Genomic DNA, 17,718 nt, shown 5'->3' on the forward strand with positions numbered 1-17,718 from the left:
TGAGGGAACAATCTCTCCAGAGGGAGATAGCATGGTATGGGGGAAGGAATTTGGATTATGTATAAGTCAAGGGACCTAGATTATAGTGCTGTCTCCAACTATTAGATCTTTCTAGATCTCAGTCCTCAGCTAGGAGGAGCCTGGAGGAGATTGTCTCCAGGGTCCTTTCAGGACCTAAAATCTGATGATATTTGAACAATGTTTCTGGTATCATTTCAGATAGAAACAGGAAAATATCACCAAAAAGCATTTTTAAAAAATCAATGTAATAAATATAAATAATGCATTTACTATCTGCAGAATGGTAACAGCTTAGTCAAGATGGGGCTGACCAACATAGCAAGATCCATGCTTTTGAAAAATGCTTTGTTCTTCCCTCATTTGTACTATTCTGATTGTATTAGGTTCAGTAAAAGACTTATCTTCTGTTTCTTTAAAGAGGTCAGTTTGCTACCAGCTGCCAGTTTGGTATTAAAGGTCTTTAGTTTGAAGCTTAGTTTTGTATGGTGTGAAAGTTTCTTGTCTTCTCTAGGGAAAAAAAAATAAACTTGAGTATGTGAAAAGTTAAGAAGTAATACCACAGATTTACATTCAAAAATACTTGTGTTTTTGAAAGCACTTTCTCATCCATTATCTGATAGTTATTTTGACAGATGAGGAAATTCAGGCTCAGAAAAACTGAAATGACTTACAGGCAGAGAGAATAAGAGTCTTGTGTGAGATGGTTTGAAAAGTCACCTGTTCCTTGGGGATTAATGGTGTCAGGGAACTACACCAGCAATCAGCGGGCTGGCCTGGGTTCCCAGGAAAGTAGAGCGAAGCAGAAATATTGGGGATTGGTAAAAGGCTCCACCATTTTGCTGTTCAGTCTAGCTATGGCTGAAGCATGCCAGGAGGAAGCATGGCACTTCCTAGCAGGCAGAAGCTCAATTCCCAAATGCTCATACTCTCAATTCGGTAGCAGCTTTATTACTATGACTAACATATAATTACCTTCATTCAAGAGCTGTTATTGGACGGCAAATGCAGCTTTAATTATTGCAGTTAATAGAGGCTGAAAATGGAAGCAAAAGAAGCCCCATATATATAGCTGGCTCTTATTATGATAATGTCCTTGTATATAGCTAACTTAGCTTCTTTTTAGACCTTTCCAATGCGTCACAAAGCAATCATGTTTACATCTAATGCCTACAGCCAACTCTCAATTATGCAGAGGGCGAATTACAGATAGTGTGACTATTCTCCACACCCCATGCTTTCTTCCTTTCCCTCCGCTTCCTCCTCAAGGCCATTTCACCACCCAGAAGTACTGGCACAGTTGGGCTGGGCAAGGGGGTGAGTTATCCAATCACTTTACACCATTAGCTCTGGTGAACAAATAGGTGTGTAAGGTTAGCAAGACTGACTCCTGTCAGGTGATGGGTGAGGATTGATGAGGGGAGTTATATAGAGACTAAAGTTATCTGTGAATTATCTCCATACAACATCAAAAATGGGCTCCATTGTTTGAGTGCTACAAATCAACAAATGTTTTATGAGTACCACTTCGGGTAAGACCCAGTCACGGGGTCTGGGAGACATAAATCTAGGAGACAAATAAGACAGAGTACCTAATCCTGGGCAGATAGGAAGGAAGGTAGAAAGAAAAAGAAAGTTATTAAGCAAATACCACAATATGTGCCAAGCATTGTGCTAAGTGCTAGGAATACAAATCTAAGACAAACAGTCGTTCCCTTTTTCACTGAGAACTGACACATATTGCGGAGTGATGGCCAAGGAGGGCAGTTTTGTTTGAGGAAGTCACAAGGGTAGTTAGTGGAGCCAAAAGGGCATGCCTAAGGGCATGGCTTTTCTAGAAATAATGCCAATGTTATTTTCATTACTGTTCCTAGGTAGAAAAGGAGATGAGTATACGTGTCTTGTGACATAGTAGGAACATGACAGGTAACTGGGGCCACGTAGACACTATGAGCCCTAAACCAATCAGGACAGTGTAACCTTGAGGCAGGAAGGTGCAAGAGGTTTAACTAAATATAACAGGCAATATGCTAAGTGCTCAGTGCCAGGGGTCCTCAAACTACGGCCATGGGCCAGATGTGGCAGCAGAGGACAATTATCCCCCTCACCCAGGGCTATGAAGTTTCTTTATTTAAAGGCCCACAAAACAAAGTTTTTGTTTTTACTATAGTCTGGCTCTCCAACAGTCTGAAGGACAGTGAACTGGTCCCCTATTTAAAAAGTTTGAGGACCCCTGTGAGGGATTCTTGAAGGAGAAGTCCAGGTGAATTTGGCCAAGAAGGCTTTCTAGAACTTGAAACTTGGAGCTGAGCCTTAGCAAGGACTCAGATAAGCCAAGAGGAAGAGAGGGAGCAGGGAAAATAGTTTTAGTGTAGACTAGGAGCTGGAGTGAATATTCTTGTAATTATAGATTACAAAACTATAGCTACAAATCATTTTACTTACATTATCTCATTTGATCTTTACAACCCCTGAAAAGAGGCAGAGCAGGTAAGATACATTTATAGCAAATAGCTTTTGTATGTAAATGAAGAGTAATGGAGAATCAGAGAGTTTGATGGTGTGTCCTCTTTGTGACTTGGCCAGGTGACTGCACATTTAGAACATCAAAATCATCTGCAAAACAAAAATAATAATATTTATATCAATTACCTCATAGGACTGTTTCAAGGGAAACCTTAAAGTGAAAGTAGTTATTATTGGTGACTTTCCCCAAAGTCTCATGGCAAGAAAATAAGTCAATAATTCATCAATAAGCATTTATTAAATCTCTATGTGCCAGGCCATCTACTAGGCACAAAGGACGCCAAAATATAAATTAAAAAGAGCTCACATTTGAAAGGAGGCAAGAATATTTACACATACAAATATGTATGTAATAAATGCAAGATAATTTTGTTCAGTAGACACATTAGCGGTTGGTCACTTGTAGAAGATGGTGTTTAAGTTGAGGCTTGAAAAAGAATGGGGATTCCAGAGTTTGAATTTCATCTTAGAGGTCATAGGGAGAAACTAGAGTATTCTGGTCAGGTGAGAGACATTGTGAGGTCTGTGCTTTAGGGATGTCACTTCGGAAACCTTAGGGATAATAGAAAAGATTAAAGAGAGATCTAGACCTTTTCAGTAATAGCAGAGTACTCCTTCCTGATATGGAGAGGAGGTCATGAGGAGCTGAGTCTAGTTGGGACAGAATGTGTATGTAGGAAAAGAGTGGGAGATCTTCAAATGCACATCCCATTGGAAAGACCTGAGGTTTCATTTGGAGCAGCACCCAGCTATGTTCTAGAGATGAGAGGACCAGACAGAAAAAGAGGAGTGTCTGAGGATGTGCTTTTGAATGCATGTCTCTCCCATCTCTTAGAGGATGATAATAACCAATAAGAAAATAATGACAAAATATTAAATCACTAGAAAATAAATGCTTGTGAACTGAGCTGGGGATGTGTCTGCCTCTATACTGCTGCCTAATAGTAATGGTTTTGAATTGTATTATTTTGAACTAGCTCTTCTTTTGTTTAGATATGATTGCATATTTGATGATAGATGGTAGACTAATCCCGTTTTATCTCTCCAGGCCCTCTCCCCTCTAGGACCCAACTGGGTGGTACCACAAATGAAGTTTCAGGTCTTTCCAATAGAATATGCTTTTGAAGATTTCTTTTCCCATGTATACTTTCTGTCCCAACCAGACTTTGGAGGAAGAGCTCAGTACAACTTTGTAGAGAATAATGAAGAAATATCTCAAATTTATCAATTTATCAACCTGTGGGTTATGTAATTGGGATTGGCAAGGGCTGAGGGAGGGAAACGAGAGAGATAGGGACACTCAGAGACAGAGACAAAAACAGGGACAAAGAACAAGAGACAAAATCAGTCTTTCTGGGTGACCTAGTGCACAAGATGGTGATTTCTCAGCTGACTCACCTGAGAGAAAAGCTTTCCTTAGGAAGAGTGTTATCAGTATTGCCTACAGCTGTTTGTGTTGAGACCTTGGTGATAGTAGGAAATGCCAGGGGGAGTCAATTCAGCTGAACAGTTCCCAGACTCCAAACTATGAGTTAGAAATCAGTGACCAGCCCAAAATACAAAGATGACAGAAAGGTTTTGTACATAGGTGATTGAGTGAATGCTAGTCATACAGTCAGAAGTAGGGGAATCAGAGTAGGATATGATTTAGAGAAGAAAATAAATTCTTTTTGGATGTAACTGATTTTGCAATGGCCTACAGGATATCTGGATATAAATTGGAGGGGGCAGTTAAAATGCACTCTTGATATTGGGGATAGAGAGGTAGATTTTTACTTATCAAGCCATAAATATAGCTTAGATCGCCAAAGAAGAAAAGGGCAAAGTCAACAAAGGTGAGAAGGATAAAAAGGACAGCAAAAAAGCTAGAAAATAGTGGGTATGGTGATAGCAACAATAGCTACTGTTGTATAGCACTTGTGATTTACAAGCGACTTTTACAAGTTTTGTTTGTTTGTTTGTTTGTTTGTTTTTTCTGACTCCCAAGCATAATGTTCTATCTCTGCAGTGGGAGAATCAGGAAGGAAAAAGGCACATGTTTTACTCTTTAGTATTTTCTGTTTCCTATATGACTCCAAAGAATAAATGCCATTTTTGAAGTGGAAAAAAAATTACTTGCTAATTGCAGACCTGAAATTCTTAACTATTTCAGGGGCTCTGAGATACTCTGACACTGATCCCACTTAGATGTATAGGACAGTAGTCATTTAAAAGACCCTCCATAACTTGTGTGCTGTGCATAGCTGTGTAACAGCTGCCTTAGTGCCATTTTAATTTGGGATAGCTCTCCCTGCCTAGTGCCAGAAGACCCCAGAAGCTGTGTCCTATGGATGATCTTATTGTCACCCATATTCGTTTTCTACCATATACAGTCATGGCAGTGATATATCTCAGATCCTGAAGATGAAAGTGTTAGAGATAATAGAGATGAAAAACAGGTATCTTCTAATGATTGCAGGGTTTTCTTTCCTGAAAAAAGGAATAACCACAGCCATGAAAGAAGATCTAGGGAGTTTACCAATCTTTATATTTGTATGGTATTTTATAATTTTTGAATTTTGAATTCCTGTCATATATGTATTAGAACCCAATTCTTCCTGACTGAGCCCAAAGCAAAGCTCTTTCTACCATTTACTAATCAAATGGCAGAATGTATAGAGTACTCAAGTTACTGGTTGTATGGCTCTGGGTAAGTCACTTAAATTTTCTCAGACTTGGGTAGAAAGAGCTGTGGACCTAAAGTCAGGAATACCTGAATTTACACCCAGTCATAGACATTTACTAGCTGTGAGATCTTGGGCAGATCACTTAACCAAAGTCTGCCTTGGTTTCCTCATTTATAAAGTGAGAGTAATAGTAGCACTTACTTCTCAGGATTGTTTTGAGGATAAAATGTATAATATAAATGTATATTGTAAATGAAAATGTATCATGTTATAATTATATATGTGTGTATATGTATATATATATGTTTATTTATAATGTGTTATACAAATCTTTAAACTGTTAGCTATTTTTAGGCAAAGTGCTATAGGGAATGTTATAGGGAGTGTTATAGGGAATAAATGTGACTCAATCCTTTCCCTCAGTGAACCTACAAATTAGTCAAGAAAGATAAGGTAAAGCACAAGTGACCATAATATCAGGAAAGGAGTGATAAGACCTTGGGAGAAGTACAAAGTGCTATGGGAATTACGTAAAGGGAGAGATCGTATCAGGTCAGGGGAACAGGAATGATATCTTTAAGGGAGTGACTTTGGTTAAATTGCATCTTGTTGAAAATTCATTTTTTCATTTGTAAAATGGAGATAGTGATTATCTTACTCCCAGGTGAGGATTAAGCAAAATGATGAATGTAAAAGTAAGTACTTTGCAAACATAAAAGCATTATACAAATAGGAATTATCCTTGTTTTTCCTAGAGATATACAAAAACTAGGCAGGACCCTGGCCAGGCCCAGGTCAATCTTTGTCTTCAAAGGCTAACTAGGCACTGGGGACAAGAGTGGGCCATATTTTTAATGTTTTCCCTTCCTATTCTTGCACAGGAGTGGAGTTTGTGGTGCCCAGGACAGGGTTTTATTGCAAGTTGTGTGGTCTTTTCTACACTAATGAAGAGACAGCAAAGACAAGCCACTGTCGCAGTTCTATCCACTACAGAAATCTTCAGGTAAGAAAGAGGCTTTGTTGACCTGAGAGGTGCTGTCTTCTCTATGCTACAGGGCCCTGGGCTCTCCCTGAGGCGAGGTAGAACATCCTCTCCTCTGAGGTGGGATAGGGCATCCTTTCCCCTGAGGCAGAAGAGGGCATCCTCTTCCCAGAAGCAGTGGGACATCCCAGCAGGATAGAGCATCCTCTCTCCCAAGGTGGGATAGGGCATCTACTCTCCAGAAGTATGATAGGACATCCTCTCCCCTGAGATGGTGGGATACCTTGGGGGGGAGGGGATAGGGCATTCTCTCCCCTGAGGCAGGATAAGCCGTCCTGCCTTCTCCCTTTTCATTTCTCCCTTCCTTGTGAAAACCCAGGAAACCGATACTTAATGAGGAAAGCAAGTATGTGTCTGCCCCAGTCTGCCATACATGGCCCCAAACACACCTAACTGGTTCCTTACAAAGAAGATGCATGCTAGTTTATCAGAGGGATGCCCTTGATTCTAAAGATGTCTTAGAAGGTCATCTCTGCATTCCCACCCCACCCCCAATTAAATGCCAGGTTTATTCAGTGGGAAATCAGTAGCATCGTGACACTTTAGTTAGAAGAATAATAGTTTGTTGAATTGAGCTGAAAGGTATCCAAAGGTCATGCAGTCCAGCCTCTTTCTTTTACAAATGAGGAAGCTAAGAGACCCAGGGAACATTTTTTTTCCAAGGCCACATACATAGAAAGTAACAGAGATGGGATTATAGTCTTCCAACTCCAAATTTAGAGCTTTTTACACTAAACTAGGGAACAAATTGTTTCAGGTTGGACAGGGGATCATGACATTAAAATCCATTGCTAACAATTGCTACAGGATTCTACAGACTGCAAATGACAAGTCAATTCATTTATTCAACTCTAAGTTAACTGGTAGCTACAAGACTCATAGCAAGTTTCCTTCTTTCTTCTCCAACAAGAAAGTTATTATAGATTAGAAAATAGGGGCAGCTAGGTTGCACAGTGGATAGAGTACCAGCCCTAAAGTCAGGAGGTCCTGAGTGAGTTCAAATCTGGTCTCAGACACTTAACACTTCCTAGCTGTGTGACCCTGGGCAAGTCACTTATCCCTGATTGCCTCAGGGAAAAAAAAGAAAAGAAAGAAAATAGTCATGATTAAAAACAGGACATTTCCATAGATTAGAAGGGGTATGAGTATCTGAACATCACAACAATCAGAGTACCTGCTCCATGACAAGGCAGGAAGAGGAGAAATGAAAACACAATTTGAGCCCTGAGACAAAAGGGAGAAGTAGGAGATCCCCTGACAGAGAGTGTGTGATGTCATAGAAAGAGTGCTGGGTTAGGAGTCAAGAGAAACATAAATTTGAAAGCAATCTATGCTGTCATTTGAGTCCAGCCATGTCATTTAATCTTTCTAAGTTGCAATTTTCTAATCAGTGAAATAGGGTTGAGGATAATTATCTACAAGACTGTTTTGAGCAACAATTCTCAACGTGTTATCCAAGATCCCCTGGGAGTTTTCAAGACTCTTTTAGGGGATCTATAAGGCCTATTTACAATAATACTAACATGTTTTAATTTCTAATATTGTAAATATTGATAGATATAATGTATATAAACAAAAGTTCTTTAGGGGAGGATCTTTGATATTTTTAAGAGTATAAAGAAGTCTTGAGACCAAAAAGTTAAAAAAGCAATGGTGGTGAGGATCAAAAGAAATGATATATGTAAAGTGCTTTGCAGACCTTAAGTTAGGTTTATTATATTGACAGCAACTGTTATCATTCTTTAAAACTAATGTTATTCATTGTTCAATTTTCACAAAACAATTCTTCTAAAAAATTAACAATTTCATTCTTACCAGAATCTTAGGTTGTCGGAGGATTCTTTAAAGTCCATATAGCCTAACTATATATTTCTGCTTAGCAACCCTGCTTTGTCCTGTGTTCTGACAAGTTGGCTTCTGATATTAGCTGGAGGCCCCTTTTACACCTGTTTAGTAGAAAGCAGTCTGTGTCGGAGGCCAGGAAGCTCTCAAGCCACAAGAGACCTGTAGCTATTTCCACTCCAGACTACTTGGGTTATGTGATCTCACCTAAAGGCACCACTAGTGACCTGTGGCAGCTTATCCTAATTGCAGGCCAAGTACCAAAGGAGAATGTTAACAGCTTCCTGAGTTTTGGCCAAGTGACGATTAGCATCATAGTTTGTGAAGGGCTATTTGATCCTTGTCCAAAAACCTGAAGTGATTTGCCATCTTCATTTCATTCCTGAATACAGCTGCTTTCAAGTTAAGGGATTTTCAGAATTCTAGAAAACCATAAGCTTCATGTGGGAGGAATTATGCTTTTTCTATAATCTGAATATCCCTCAGTAATTGAGCACAGTGCTCTTCACAACACAGCTGGCTAGTAAGGGTTTTTATACATAAGTGAGTAAATGAATGAATGGTGCGGTGCTCCTGCCGCCCAGCCCAATCTCCCTTATGGTCAGAGATAGTTTATGGTTATAGCCTGGCCCACTTAAATTGAACTGGATAGTTCTTGGTTAGTTATCTTCTCAAACTGCATCTGTCCTTCACCTTTTCCTTTACTCTCTACCTCCAAAAGAGGTGGCAGTCTGACCATAGGCTGTTTTTCTGGGCTACCTCACTATCTTTCCAAAGCAATTTGGAAAGATTCTTATGATACTGGACTCCTGGGCAGATTTTTCAGCAGGCACAAGAAATGGGGGTGATGAGGGGTTCATGAGTCCCTGAAGTTTACTAAAATTTTCAGCTCTAATTCAATGTAGTTTAGATTCTTCTTTCAAAGGCACCTGAGCATCCTCCTCAGTATAGTTTTCTATTGCTACAATTTTTGGGATATTTTTTGTGTAATCTTGCCACCCTTTCAATACCAGCCCCCCTGCAATTGTATGTGTAAACCATGCAAGACAGAGGAGCAGGTATCGCTGTCTCCTCGCTTAGAAAAGACACAGTATGATTAGCCCTGTCCTCCTCCGTATGCAATAGAGAGTGTATGTGTCTGTGTGCAGTCCAGTACTGTACCGATAGAGGAGAAAAGGAGGAGAAGGGAGAGTTATGACCCGATCAGTAGAACCAGTGGGGACTAGAATCAGGGGGCTGCTTCATTCTTTCAGTGGTCTTTATGGTAGACTGACTAAATGGTCAGACAGACTGACCAGTATGACCAATATGGCAGACTGACTAAATGAACTCTTGTTATAGCTCCAAGGAGACCAGTGAATCACAGATGGATCCAGTTATAAACCTGTAAACAAATAGTATTTGCTAGGCCCTAGTACCCAGGAAGCCTAAAGAGACTTAGAAAAGTCATTCTCTTACATCATCTTTGTACCATAGCCTATATTCGGTGAATGGTTACATGTGAATATATCTTCCAAAGAGTTCTGTTGACTTACTCATTTGTAGTTTCCATCCATCCCCTTCATTGTAGTATGTATTTTTGGATAATAATGTACCCTAACATTTATATATAATGCTTTAGATTTATAAAGCACTGACAAGTGCATTTTTTAATTTGACCCTCAGAGCATTTCTAAAAAGTTTTTGATATTCATTAAAAAAAAAAAATCAAATTCCTTCCTCATGTCAATGTTGGGCCTTTCCATATAATGGAAACTCTAAGGAATTCACTAATAGGAACAAGAGATAAATTATCTTTTTTTTTTTAACAGTTGAAGAAACTAAGGTTCAGAAAAATAAAAGAGATTTGCCTTGAGTCATACAGATAATAAATGGACACTTTTGACTTCTAATCCATTACCATAACTGACTTGTTGGTAGAATCAGAGCACTGGATGAAGAATCGCCACTTTTCTTACTATCCCTCATTATACCAAAGCAAAATGCCCAAGCATAAGAAAACCTCTCAAATATTAAAAAAAAAAAAAAGCCCAAAAATAAACACCCTCCAACAACAACAACAAACAGCCAAATTACTGATAATGTTAAGGAATTAGGGTCAAAGTCTCCATTAAGATCTGCAGTGCTTTTTGGACCTGTTTACTATCCTAATAGCAAATAAGTAGCAAAAGCCTTAAACTGTGTCTCATCATAACAAAACTAGCCCATTCCTACTTGTCCCAGTTGCCTTTCAAGTCCCCTCAAGGGACAAGGCTATTTGACTAAAGAGTGACTTCACAATTCCCTTTCTCTTTAAAACATGCATCTCCCTGGTCAAAAGATTTTAGATATTTTAGAAGTTAGTTTGAAGATAGGACATGAAGTAAATTTTACCAACTTCTCAGTAACATGCCATTCTTTAACTAGGGATCATCTTGATCCAAAGAGAAGAGAGATTTATGGAAATATAAATGCAGTCGGTCAACAGGCATTTACTAAGCACATATTATATTCCAAGAACTTGTCTAAATGCCAAGAACATAAGGAAAGGCAAAACTCAAACCAAACAAAACCCATAAGCATTGACTATACATAAATCTTATGACTTAGAACTGAAAAGGAACTTGGAAACTGGTACAAGGTAATGTCTGAAAAAGTAGAGTAATATCAGAGGAAGAGGGAATCAATAGACATTTAGAAAGTTGCTTCTGTATGCAGGGTACTGTGGTCAAGCACTGGGAAGATACAAAGTTTAGTGAAGAAAGAGTCCTAAGTGTGAGGATTTATAATCTAGTAAAGGAATCAGAAATCAGCACAAAGAGTAATAATAAAGAAGAGCTGTTTTGGCACTTTGCTATTAACTTTTTATGTGGGATAAGCTGAGCAATGGCATAAAGGAATGAGAGTTCATTGTATGTTCTGGGCAGATTTGATCAAACTGACCAAGAAATCCAAATGTGTCTGGTGGGTAACAGGAGATGAAGCTGAATGTTGAGGAGGTGGCAAGTTGTGGAGGGCCTTGAATGACAGGCAAAGAAGTCTGAACTTTACTTGGGAGATAGTAGGGAGCCAAAGAAGATTTTTAAGCAGAGGAATTTGTGCATTAAAAAAAATTTTTTTTTGGCAATAATGTGAAGAATTTAAGTGGGTTGGAAGACTTGCAATGAAGCTATATAGTTTAGTCCTTCACTAAGGGGATAATGGGAATAGAAGGAAGCAAGGAAGGAGAGAGAGAAGGAGGGAGGGAATGAAGGAAGAAAAGAAGGAAGAAAGGAAAAGAAAGAAAGGAAGGAAAGGAAGGAAGGAAGGAAGGAAGAAAGGGAAAAAACAGGCATTTCTTAAATATGTATTAAGTAAATATTTCTTAACTATATTCTTAATATGTTCTAGGCACTATGATAATAAACACCTAAGGATTTAAATATCAATAAATATAAAAATAACTCCTGCAAAGAATCATGTTAAACCCTCAATATGTGCCAAATATTGTACTAATAAATAAACATTAGGGATTTAAATACCTGGTAAAAAGAAAAACTCCTCCCCTCAAGGAGTTTACTTTCTAATAGAGGAAGATAACCCACAAAAGGGAACTGGAGAGGAGAAGAATAATGATACCAGGAGTGGGGACTTAGTTTTGAAATCAAATCAAATCAACAAGAACTTACTAAGTTTTTACTATTTGCCAAACATTCTGCTAAATGTTATGAATACAGATATAAATAGAAAGAAATACAGTTTCTGTTCTCAAGGAGCTTATATTTTAATGAGAGAAAATAACACATAAATGGAAGCTATAAAGGATAGGGCTGATGGTAGAGAGATGAGAGAATACTTACATTGAGTCATGGTAGAAAAAAGTTTAGAAAGTCAGGAGAGCAAACTGGAAAGGAATGAAAATATGACTGGCCTGAGCATCCTTCTTAAAATGAAAGCTCTAGAAGAAGCTAGCCAATCAGAGAAACAGGCTACGTATTTCCAATGTGAGAAGTCCAGGGTTGAAATGAACTTCCAGAGTAAAGAGGTTTCTGTAGTGAAAGTCCAGAAAATCAAAAGTATAGCTTGGAGAAGGCAAGCCTGAGCCCTTCCACACAATAGAGGCACTCACCAATGGGAATAGAAGGGGAACTTTACAGAGGAATTTTCAGAAATTATTGGTTTCTTCTAGGGTGAAGGATGACATATTAGCAGAGGCATAGTTTGAAGTCTGGAGTCTAGGAGCAAGTCTGGGAGGAGAAAGAAGAAAAAAATAGATGTAATAGGTTGAAGAAATGGAATTTGGCAGGTGATTAGATTTAGGAAGTAAAGGGGAGGAAAAATAATTATAAAGTTTAAGAGATAGAGCAGTTGTACCATCGATAAAAAGAGTAGAGAAAAGGATAAGTTCAGTTTTAGACAAAGAAATTTTAAAATATCAGTAGAACATCAAGCTGAAGATGTTCTATAAGTAATTAGAAATTCAGATGCTGTTGATTTCTGGGACTCTTGCAGAATGTAAGTTCCTGAAACACTTTTTCTTAAAAAAAAAAAAAAAAAAAGAAAGAAAGAAAAAAAGTAAATTTTATTGTCTTTTGTTTCTACTTTGTAGTCATCCCATGATATACATCCCATGATATACACCTGCCCCCATCTCAGGAAAATATAAGCAAAAAAAAAAAAAAAATCAATGACTGCATTTGGCCATTATCATGCAACATAATGCATGCAACATAATCCCCTTGTATTACATTTCTCCATTTCTGCTGAAATGAAGGCAATGTATGACCCAATACATTGGTCTTTTGGTAAAATCCTGAATTATCCATGATCCCTTTGTTGTCTGTCTATTACCCTTGCTCCTTCTGAGGCCTCCAACTCCCTCTGGCAGGCGAATACTTTGCAAAAGAACTCTTTGCAGACTGATAGGGCGAGATGATCTCTCTCTTCATGGCCTCTTTATTAATAATAAACAATAAAGAACCTACCTTTACCTAGTACCTCAGAATGTTTAAAGCACTTTGCATACATTATCATCACATTTGAACTTAACAAGCTTGTGAGGTATTACTCCTACTCTCATTCCTATTTTAGATGACACGACTGGGGCTTAGATAGGCCGATTGGCTTGGCCATGGTTACACAATTAATAAGCATCAGAAGTAGGATCTGAACTCAGGCCTTCCTGATTGCAAACCAAGTCACTACATCTACTAGCACTGGACTGGAAATTAGGCAGTTAGGGTGTAGTCCTGGATCTTCCACTTGTCAGCCACATGAGTTTTTAGGCATGTACATACTTCTTGGTCTCAATTTTCATAGCTGTAAAATGGGATAATAATGACTATCCCGCTTACCCTTTAAGAGTTACGATGAGTTTGAATGATGATGAAAATATATCTTGTAACTGTTAAGCACCGTGCATATATAATTTGTTATTATCTAGCACCTAGCACAGGGCCTAGTCCAAAGCAGGTTTAATCATCCTCCTGGAATTGAATTTGCTTCTCCTTCCTCCCCAGAAGTACTTGTCCCAGCTGGCAGAAGAAGGCCTAAAGAGCAACGAACAGGACAGCAGCCCCAAGCCAGACGATTGTGGCATTGGAATTGTGCCCCACTTTGAGAGGAAAAAGCTCTGACCCCTTGGAAGCAAGAAGAGTAGAAATGAAGGACTGCCAGTGGTACCTTCCTGATCTCCAAGTCAAGCCTGCTGCATCTTCTCCTTCGTCTTGAGGAAGGAAAGCAAAGGACGCGTTGTTTGGGTCCTAGCCCAGAGAACCAGTCAAAATGCTCCTCCAACTGTTCCCACAACCAATCAGTCCCGGCACGAGCAGGCAGAGCTGCATGTCCTCTCTGTATGTGTGCGTGTGTGTTTCTGTCTCTCTCAAATCTTTTTTCAGACTTTCGCCTGACTCTCCTTGCGTTCTGTGCCCACATCCTTTTCCTTTTCATAAAATCTGACTCCTCAGGGATTTTTAACAAGGTTTAAATTCTTGATGGGATATAACACATCAGGCCAAAAGAAGGGTGGGTTATCCGGGAGAGGGTCCTCAAAGAAAAATGTCAATGTAAAAAGATACTTGAATGAAATAGTATTGATCTCTCTGCTTGATATTCATGGCTTGGGATAGCCCAGGTAGAGTGCCCAGAGCTCTAGAGCTAGAGCAGACATCACCAAGAAAGGCAAGGGATAAATTCTCAAGGAGCCTGATTAAATCTACTTCATTCTCTAAATGTCTGGCCAAGCCACCATTTTTAGTAACCTGTTTTTAAAGATCTTTCATTCAGTTATTTTGAAAGTTCATCAGCTTTATGTCTTAAATTAAAACGAAACAGGCTTTGAAAGACACCCAACAAAACCTTCCTTCTGAAAGCTCAGATTATTTCCCTCCAAATTAATCCCTTTCTTCTTTCCACTCCCTTCCTTCACTCCAATTTGAGGAGAAATGAGAGCCTGTTTTACTTTGGAAAGTGGATTTGGTATGGATTCAGTTAGATTACAATGAAGCATACATTTCCTCTGCCTCCAGCTAAAATAGCAGTTGGTGTGTGTCCGGGACAAATGACTGCCTTAAAGTGGTGCTTGGAGTCCGATTGAGAAACACCAAAACAATGAAACTGCCAGCCAAGATTCTGTCCTTGACTCACCCGAAGGTGCCTGCATGCTGGGGTGTCTGAGTTGCATTCTTTTCAAAAACTTCCCCACCCACTGATTTGAAGATGCCCCCTTGAGCTTTGGGATCTGCTGAGAAAGAAAGAGGTTGCTGAACTTAAGTCTAGCTCTTGAGGGTTTGTCTTGATGGCCCTTTGCACCTGGATTAGGGGAGCCCATAGCTAGTTAGGGATCATCCTTTTTGAAGCTTCTTGCCATGAGGAGTTTAACAATTTTTACTCAAAACTCTTGGCAGATCTAAGGTGGCCAGAAGGGTCATTCCTACACTAGATAGATTTCATCTTCCTAGGCCAGAAGCTTGTTCAGTGGCTCCATGGTCCCTGGCCAGTGAGTCAGAAATTCCCTGTATGGAATTTTGTTCCTGGATACTTTTTGCAAAGTTCCCAGTTCCGTGAGGGTAAAATTCAGAACAGTATAAAGTGGCATTCTGTTCTGCCCTTGAAAGTTAAGACACTTCTGCAAAGTTGATCTGATCTTCTTGGTCCTTTAAAATGCAGGCAGTTAAAGAAATCTTTAGAGATTTCCAGTATTTGGTCTTATCACCCCTGGCAGACATGGAATGAGAGAATTATTAATTTCTTATGGTAGATTAGAGCTCGGTGGACATTTCAGCCACAAGGTCCAGGTCTGAACCACCAATATAATACAAACACCATTAACATGATAAGACCGTGGAATAATAAAACTTTGTACAAAGACAGCCAGAGAGGAGTTACAGTCCTGTGTGTGTATAAGAGAGAGAGTTTCAGGAAGGCACTAAAAGAAAATAAACCAGTTTGGACGTGTCCAGGTCAGGGCTTTACCAAAGCTGAAATGCCAAATTTGTCATTAGAACATTTTAGCACCTCAGGAAGGTTTGTTTTTAAGAGATCTGAAAGGGTTTGGAGGCTGGGGCTCGATCCAGCCCTGTTCCCCTGCCACCACACATCACGAATCCAGTTGCCAAAGGTAGCCTGTGAACAAGGAATGCTTGTACTATGTCCTCAGCACTAGCTGTTCCTTCCTTTCTGGGAAATATCCTGACCTCATATGTCTCTATCTTGCCATCACAGAGAGGGGAGGGGATACATTTCTTAGTTTTTCTAGAGTTGTGTCACTCACTAAACCAGATTGGATAAATCTTACACCTTCACTATTGGAAAGCTGTTGCAGAAGATCATCTCTGCAGCCCATTCTCCCCCCAAAGTCAGAAAATCCCCTGCCTTTGCCTGTTCCATATGGCAGGGTTTCTATGGAAATTTGTACTGGCTGCTCCCCCGAGGAACTCTTCGGCCTTCCTTGCTGATAAACTATGTCCATGGTGGGGGTGGGATACAGACTAGTTCACCAACTATGTTTCTTAAGGCTTTTTTCTCTTTTACTCCATCAGGATCCTATTTACAAAAGATTTCAGGATATACATGTGTACATATATACATATATAATATATATTTTTATACAATACCATTGGCATGATTCTTCACCAATCTTCATAATTTGCACTTTTTATTTCTATATGTATTGAACTCAGTACAGTGTTAAAAGCAGCCCAAGCAAGTTCTTACTCTGTTTAAAAGGCGCTTTTCTGCAATGTTTGTTGATCACTTCCAAGTGCCCCCAAGGGGGCTCAAAAGCATTTACCATTTTTAGCAATAGATACATTTGTTCCCTGAATCAGATTCAGGCTTTAATATTACAAAGACCTGCTTTTTTTAAAAAATCAAGCTCCCTACCCACCCTGTCCCCCAAAAGAAAGCAATATTCAGTCACTGCTCCCCACCCCCAGAAATTCAGCAAATAAACTGTTGGCTTGAACACTAGCTTAGTGTAGTTGTAGCATCGGGCCGGTATCATCAGGGTTTTCTACTTGTGAAATATCTGAGGCTGTGATCTGTTGAATTATACTTGAACTGGACCAGAACATATTTATTGAGCTTATAAAAATCTTGTTAATTTAAGCTTCGGCTTGTAAATGGTTGGAATTTGTTGAACTTTGTTGAGTGTCTTACGAGTTGTCACTACTTTTACTGATCTGTGTAACTGACCGCAAAGTGTTTTGAGGTGTTTCATAAAAAAATGAAAAGAAAAAAAAGATTTTAATAAAGGTAATTTGAAAGTCTTTGAGTGAGTAATAGTGTTGGTGGATATTCACAGGAAACAATTTCTAGCTCACTGGTCATTGTCAGTAAAGACCACATGATTTCCAGCCTTCTTATAACTGAAAGGTTTTAGAAGTTGAAGGTGACTTCTTTCTACATATAGAAAGGAGGGCTTTAGGTCAATTCCTCTGCTAACTACAATGTAAATAATTTATTCACTTGGTAAACATTTATTGAATCAAAGATATGAAATCTATTTTTAGCTATTTTCCTGCTTTCAAAAGGTATAATACTCAATGTACACAAAGTAAGAATCTATTAAAGATCCACAAATTCTCTAATTCTAAGGGTAGGAGATTCCAGTAATTTTTGTACAACATTTGTCATTTTTTTTCCTGATATCTAATTTCAATTCTTCTTGCTCAATATTTGACCCACTTTTGTTCTATCTTCCATTATTATGCAGAAGATCATTCTATTCTCTGGATATTAACCTGCCAATATACTCCAAAGTTATTATTAAGTCCTGCTTCAGCACTCTCTTCTCCTATCAGCATCAAGCTGATCCCTGTAACTTTTCTCCTAATGTCCAGTTGCCCAGCTCTTCAAAAGGACTAATTTCTGCCTCTGGCTTGAGCCCTCTTGTTGACATTTCCCTTTAAGTTGTTAGAAAACATGTCCAGGCAATATGAGGCCAAGAGACTGCCTGTTATTAAACTTGATAGTAGCTCAAGGGAGTGTTCCCATCAAACTGGCTGTTGTATCTTGGCATTTCCTTGGCCATCTCATTGAGCCTGTTATGTCTAACCCTCTGCTAAGACCTTTGAGTCCTTCACTTAGAACCGTCCACAGTGTCAAGGGATCAAGCATAAGGCACCAATTCAGTCAAACAAAAAACAATGACTGGACCCAAAGAGC

General features: G+C 39.0%; 1 protein-coding gene across 1 annotated transcript in view; it reads left to right on the top strand.

The window, feature by feature from the left end:
- The window catches only part of RBM20 (RNA binding motif protein 20), a 241,704-nt gene extending 224,884 nt beyond the window's left edge, over positions 1–16,820 (top strand). Inside the window, exons 13-14 of the mRNA XM_051981389.1 lie at positions 6,092–6,213; positions 13,572–16,820. Of these exons, the coding sequence (XP_051837349.1) occupies positions 6,092–6,213; positions 13,572–13,688 (239 nt within the window). The 3' untranslated portion in view covers positions 13,689–16,820. The remainder of the gene's footprint in view (positions 1–6,091; positions 6,214–13,571) is intronic.
- Positions 16,821–17,718: the final 898 nt, after the last annotated feature.

This window comes from Antechinus flavipes, chromosome 2 (genome assembly GCF_016432865.1).
Source record: "Antechinus flavipes isolate AdamAnt ecotype Samford, QLD, Australia chromosome 2, AdamAnt_v2, whole genome shotgun sequence".
Taxonomy (NCBI): Eukaryota; Metazoa; Chordata; class Mammalia; order Dasyuromorphia; family Dasyuridae; genus Antechinus; species Antechinus flavipes.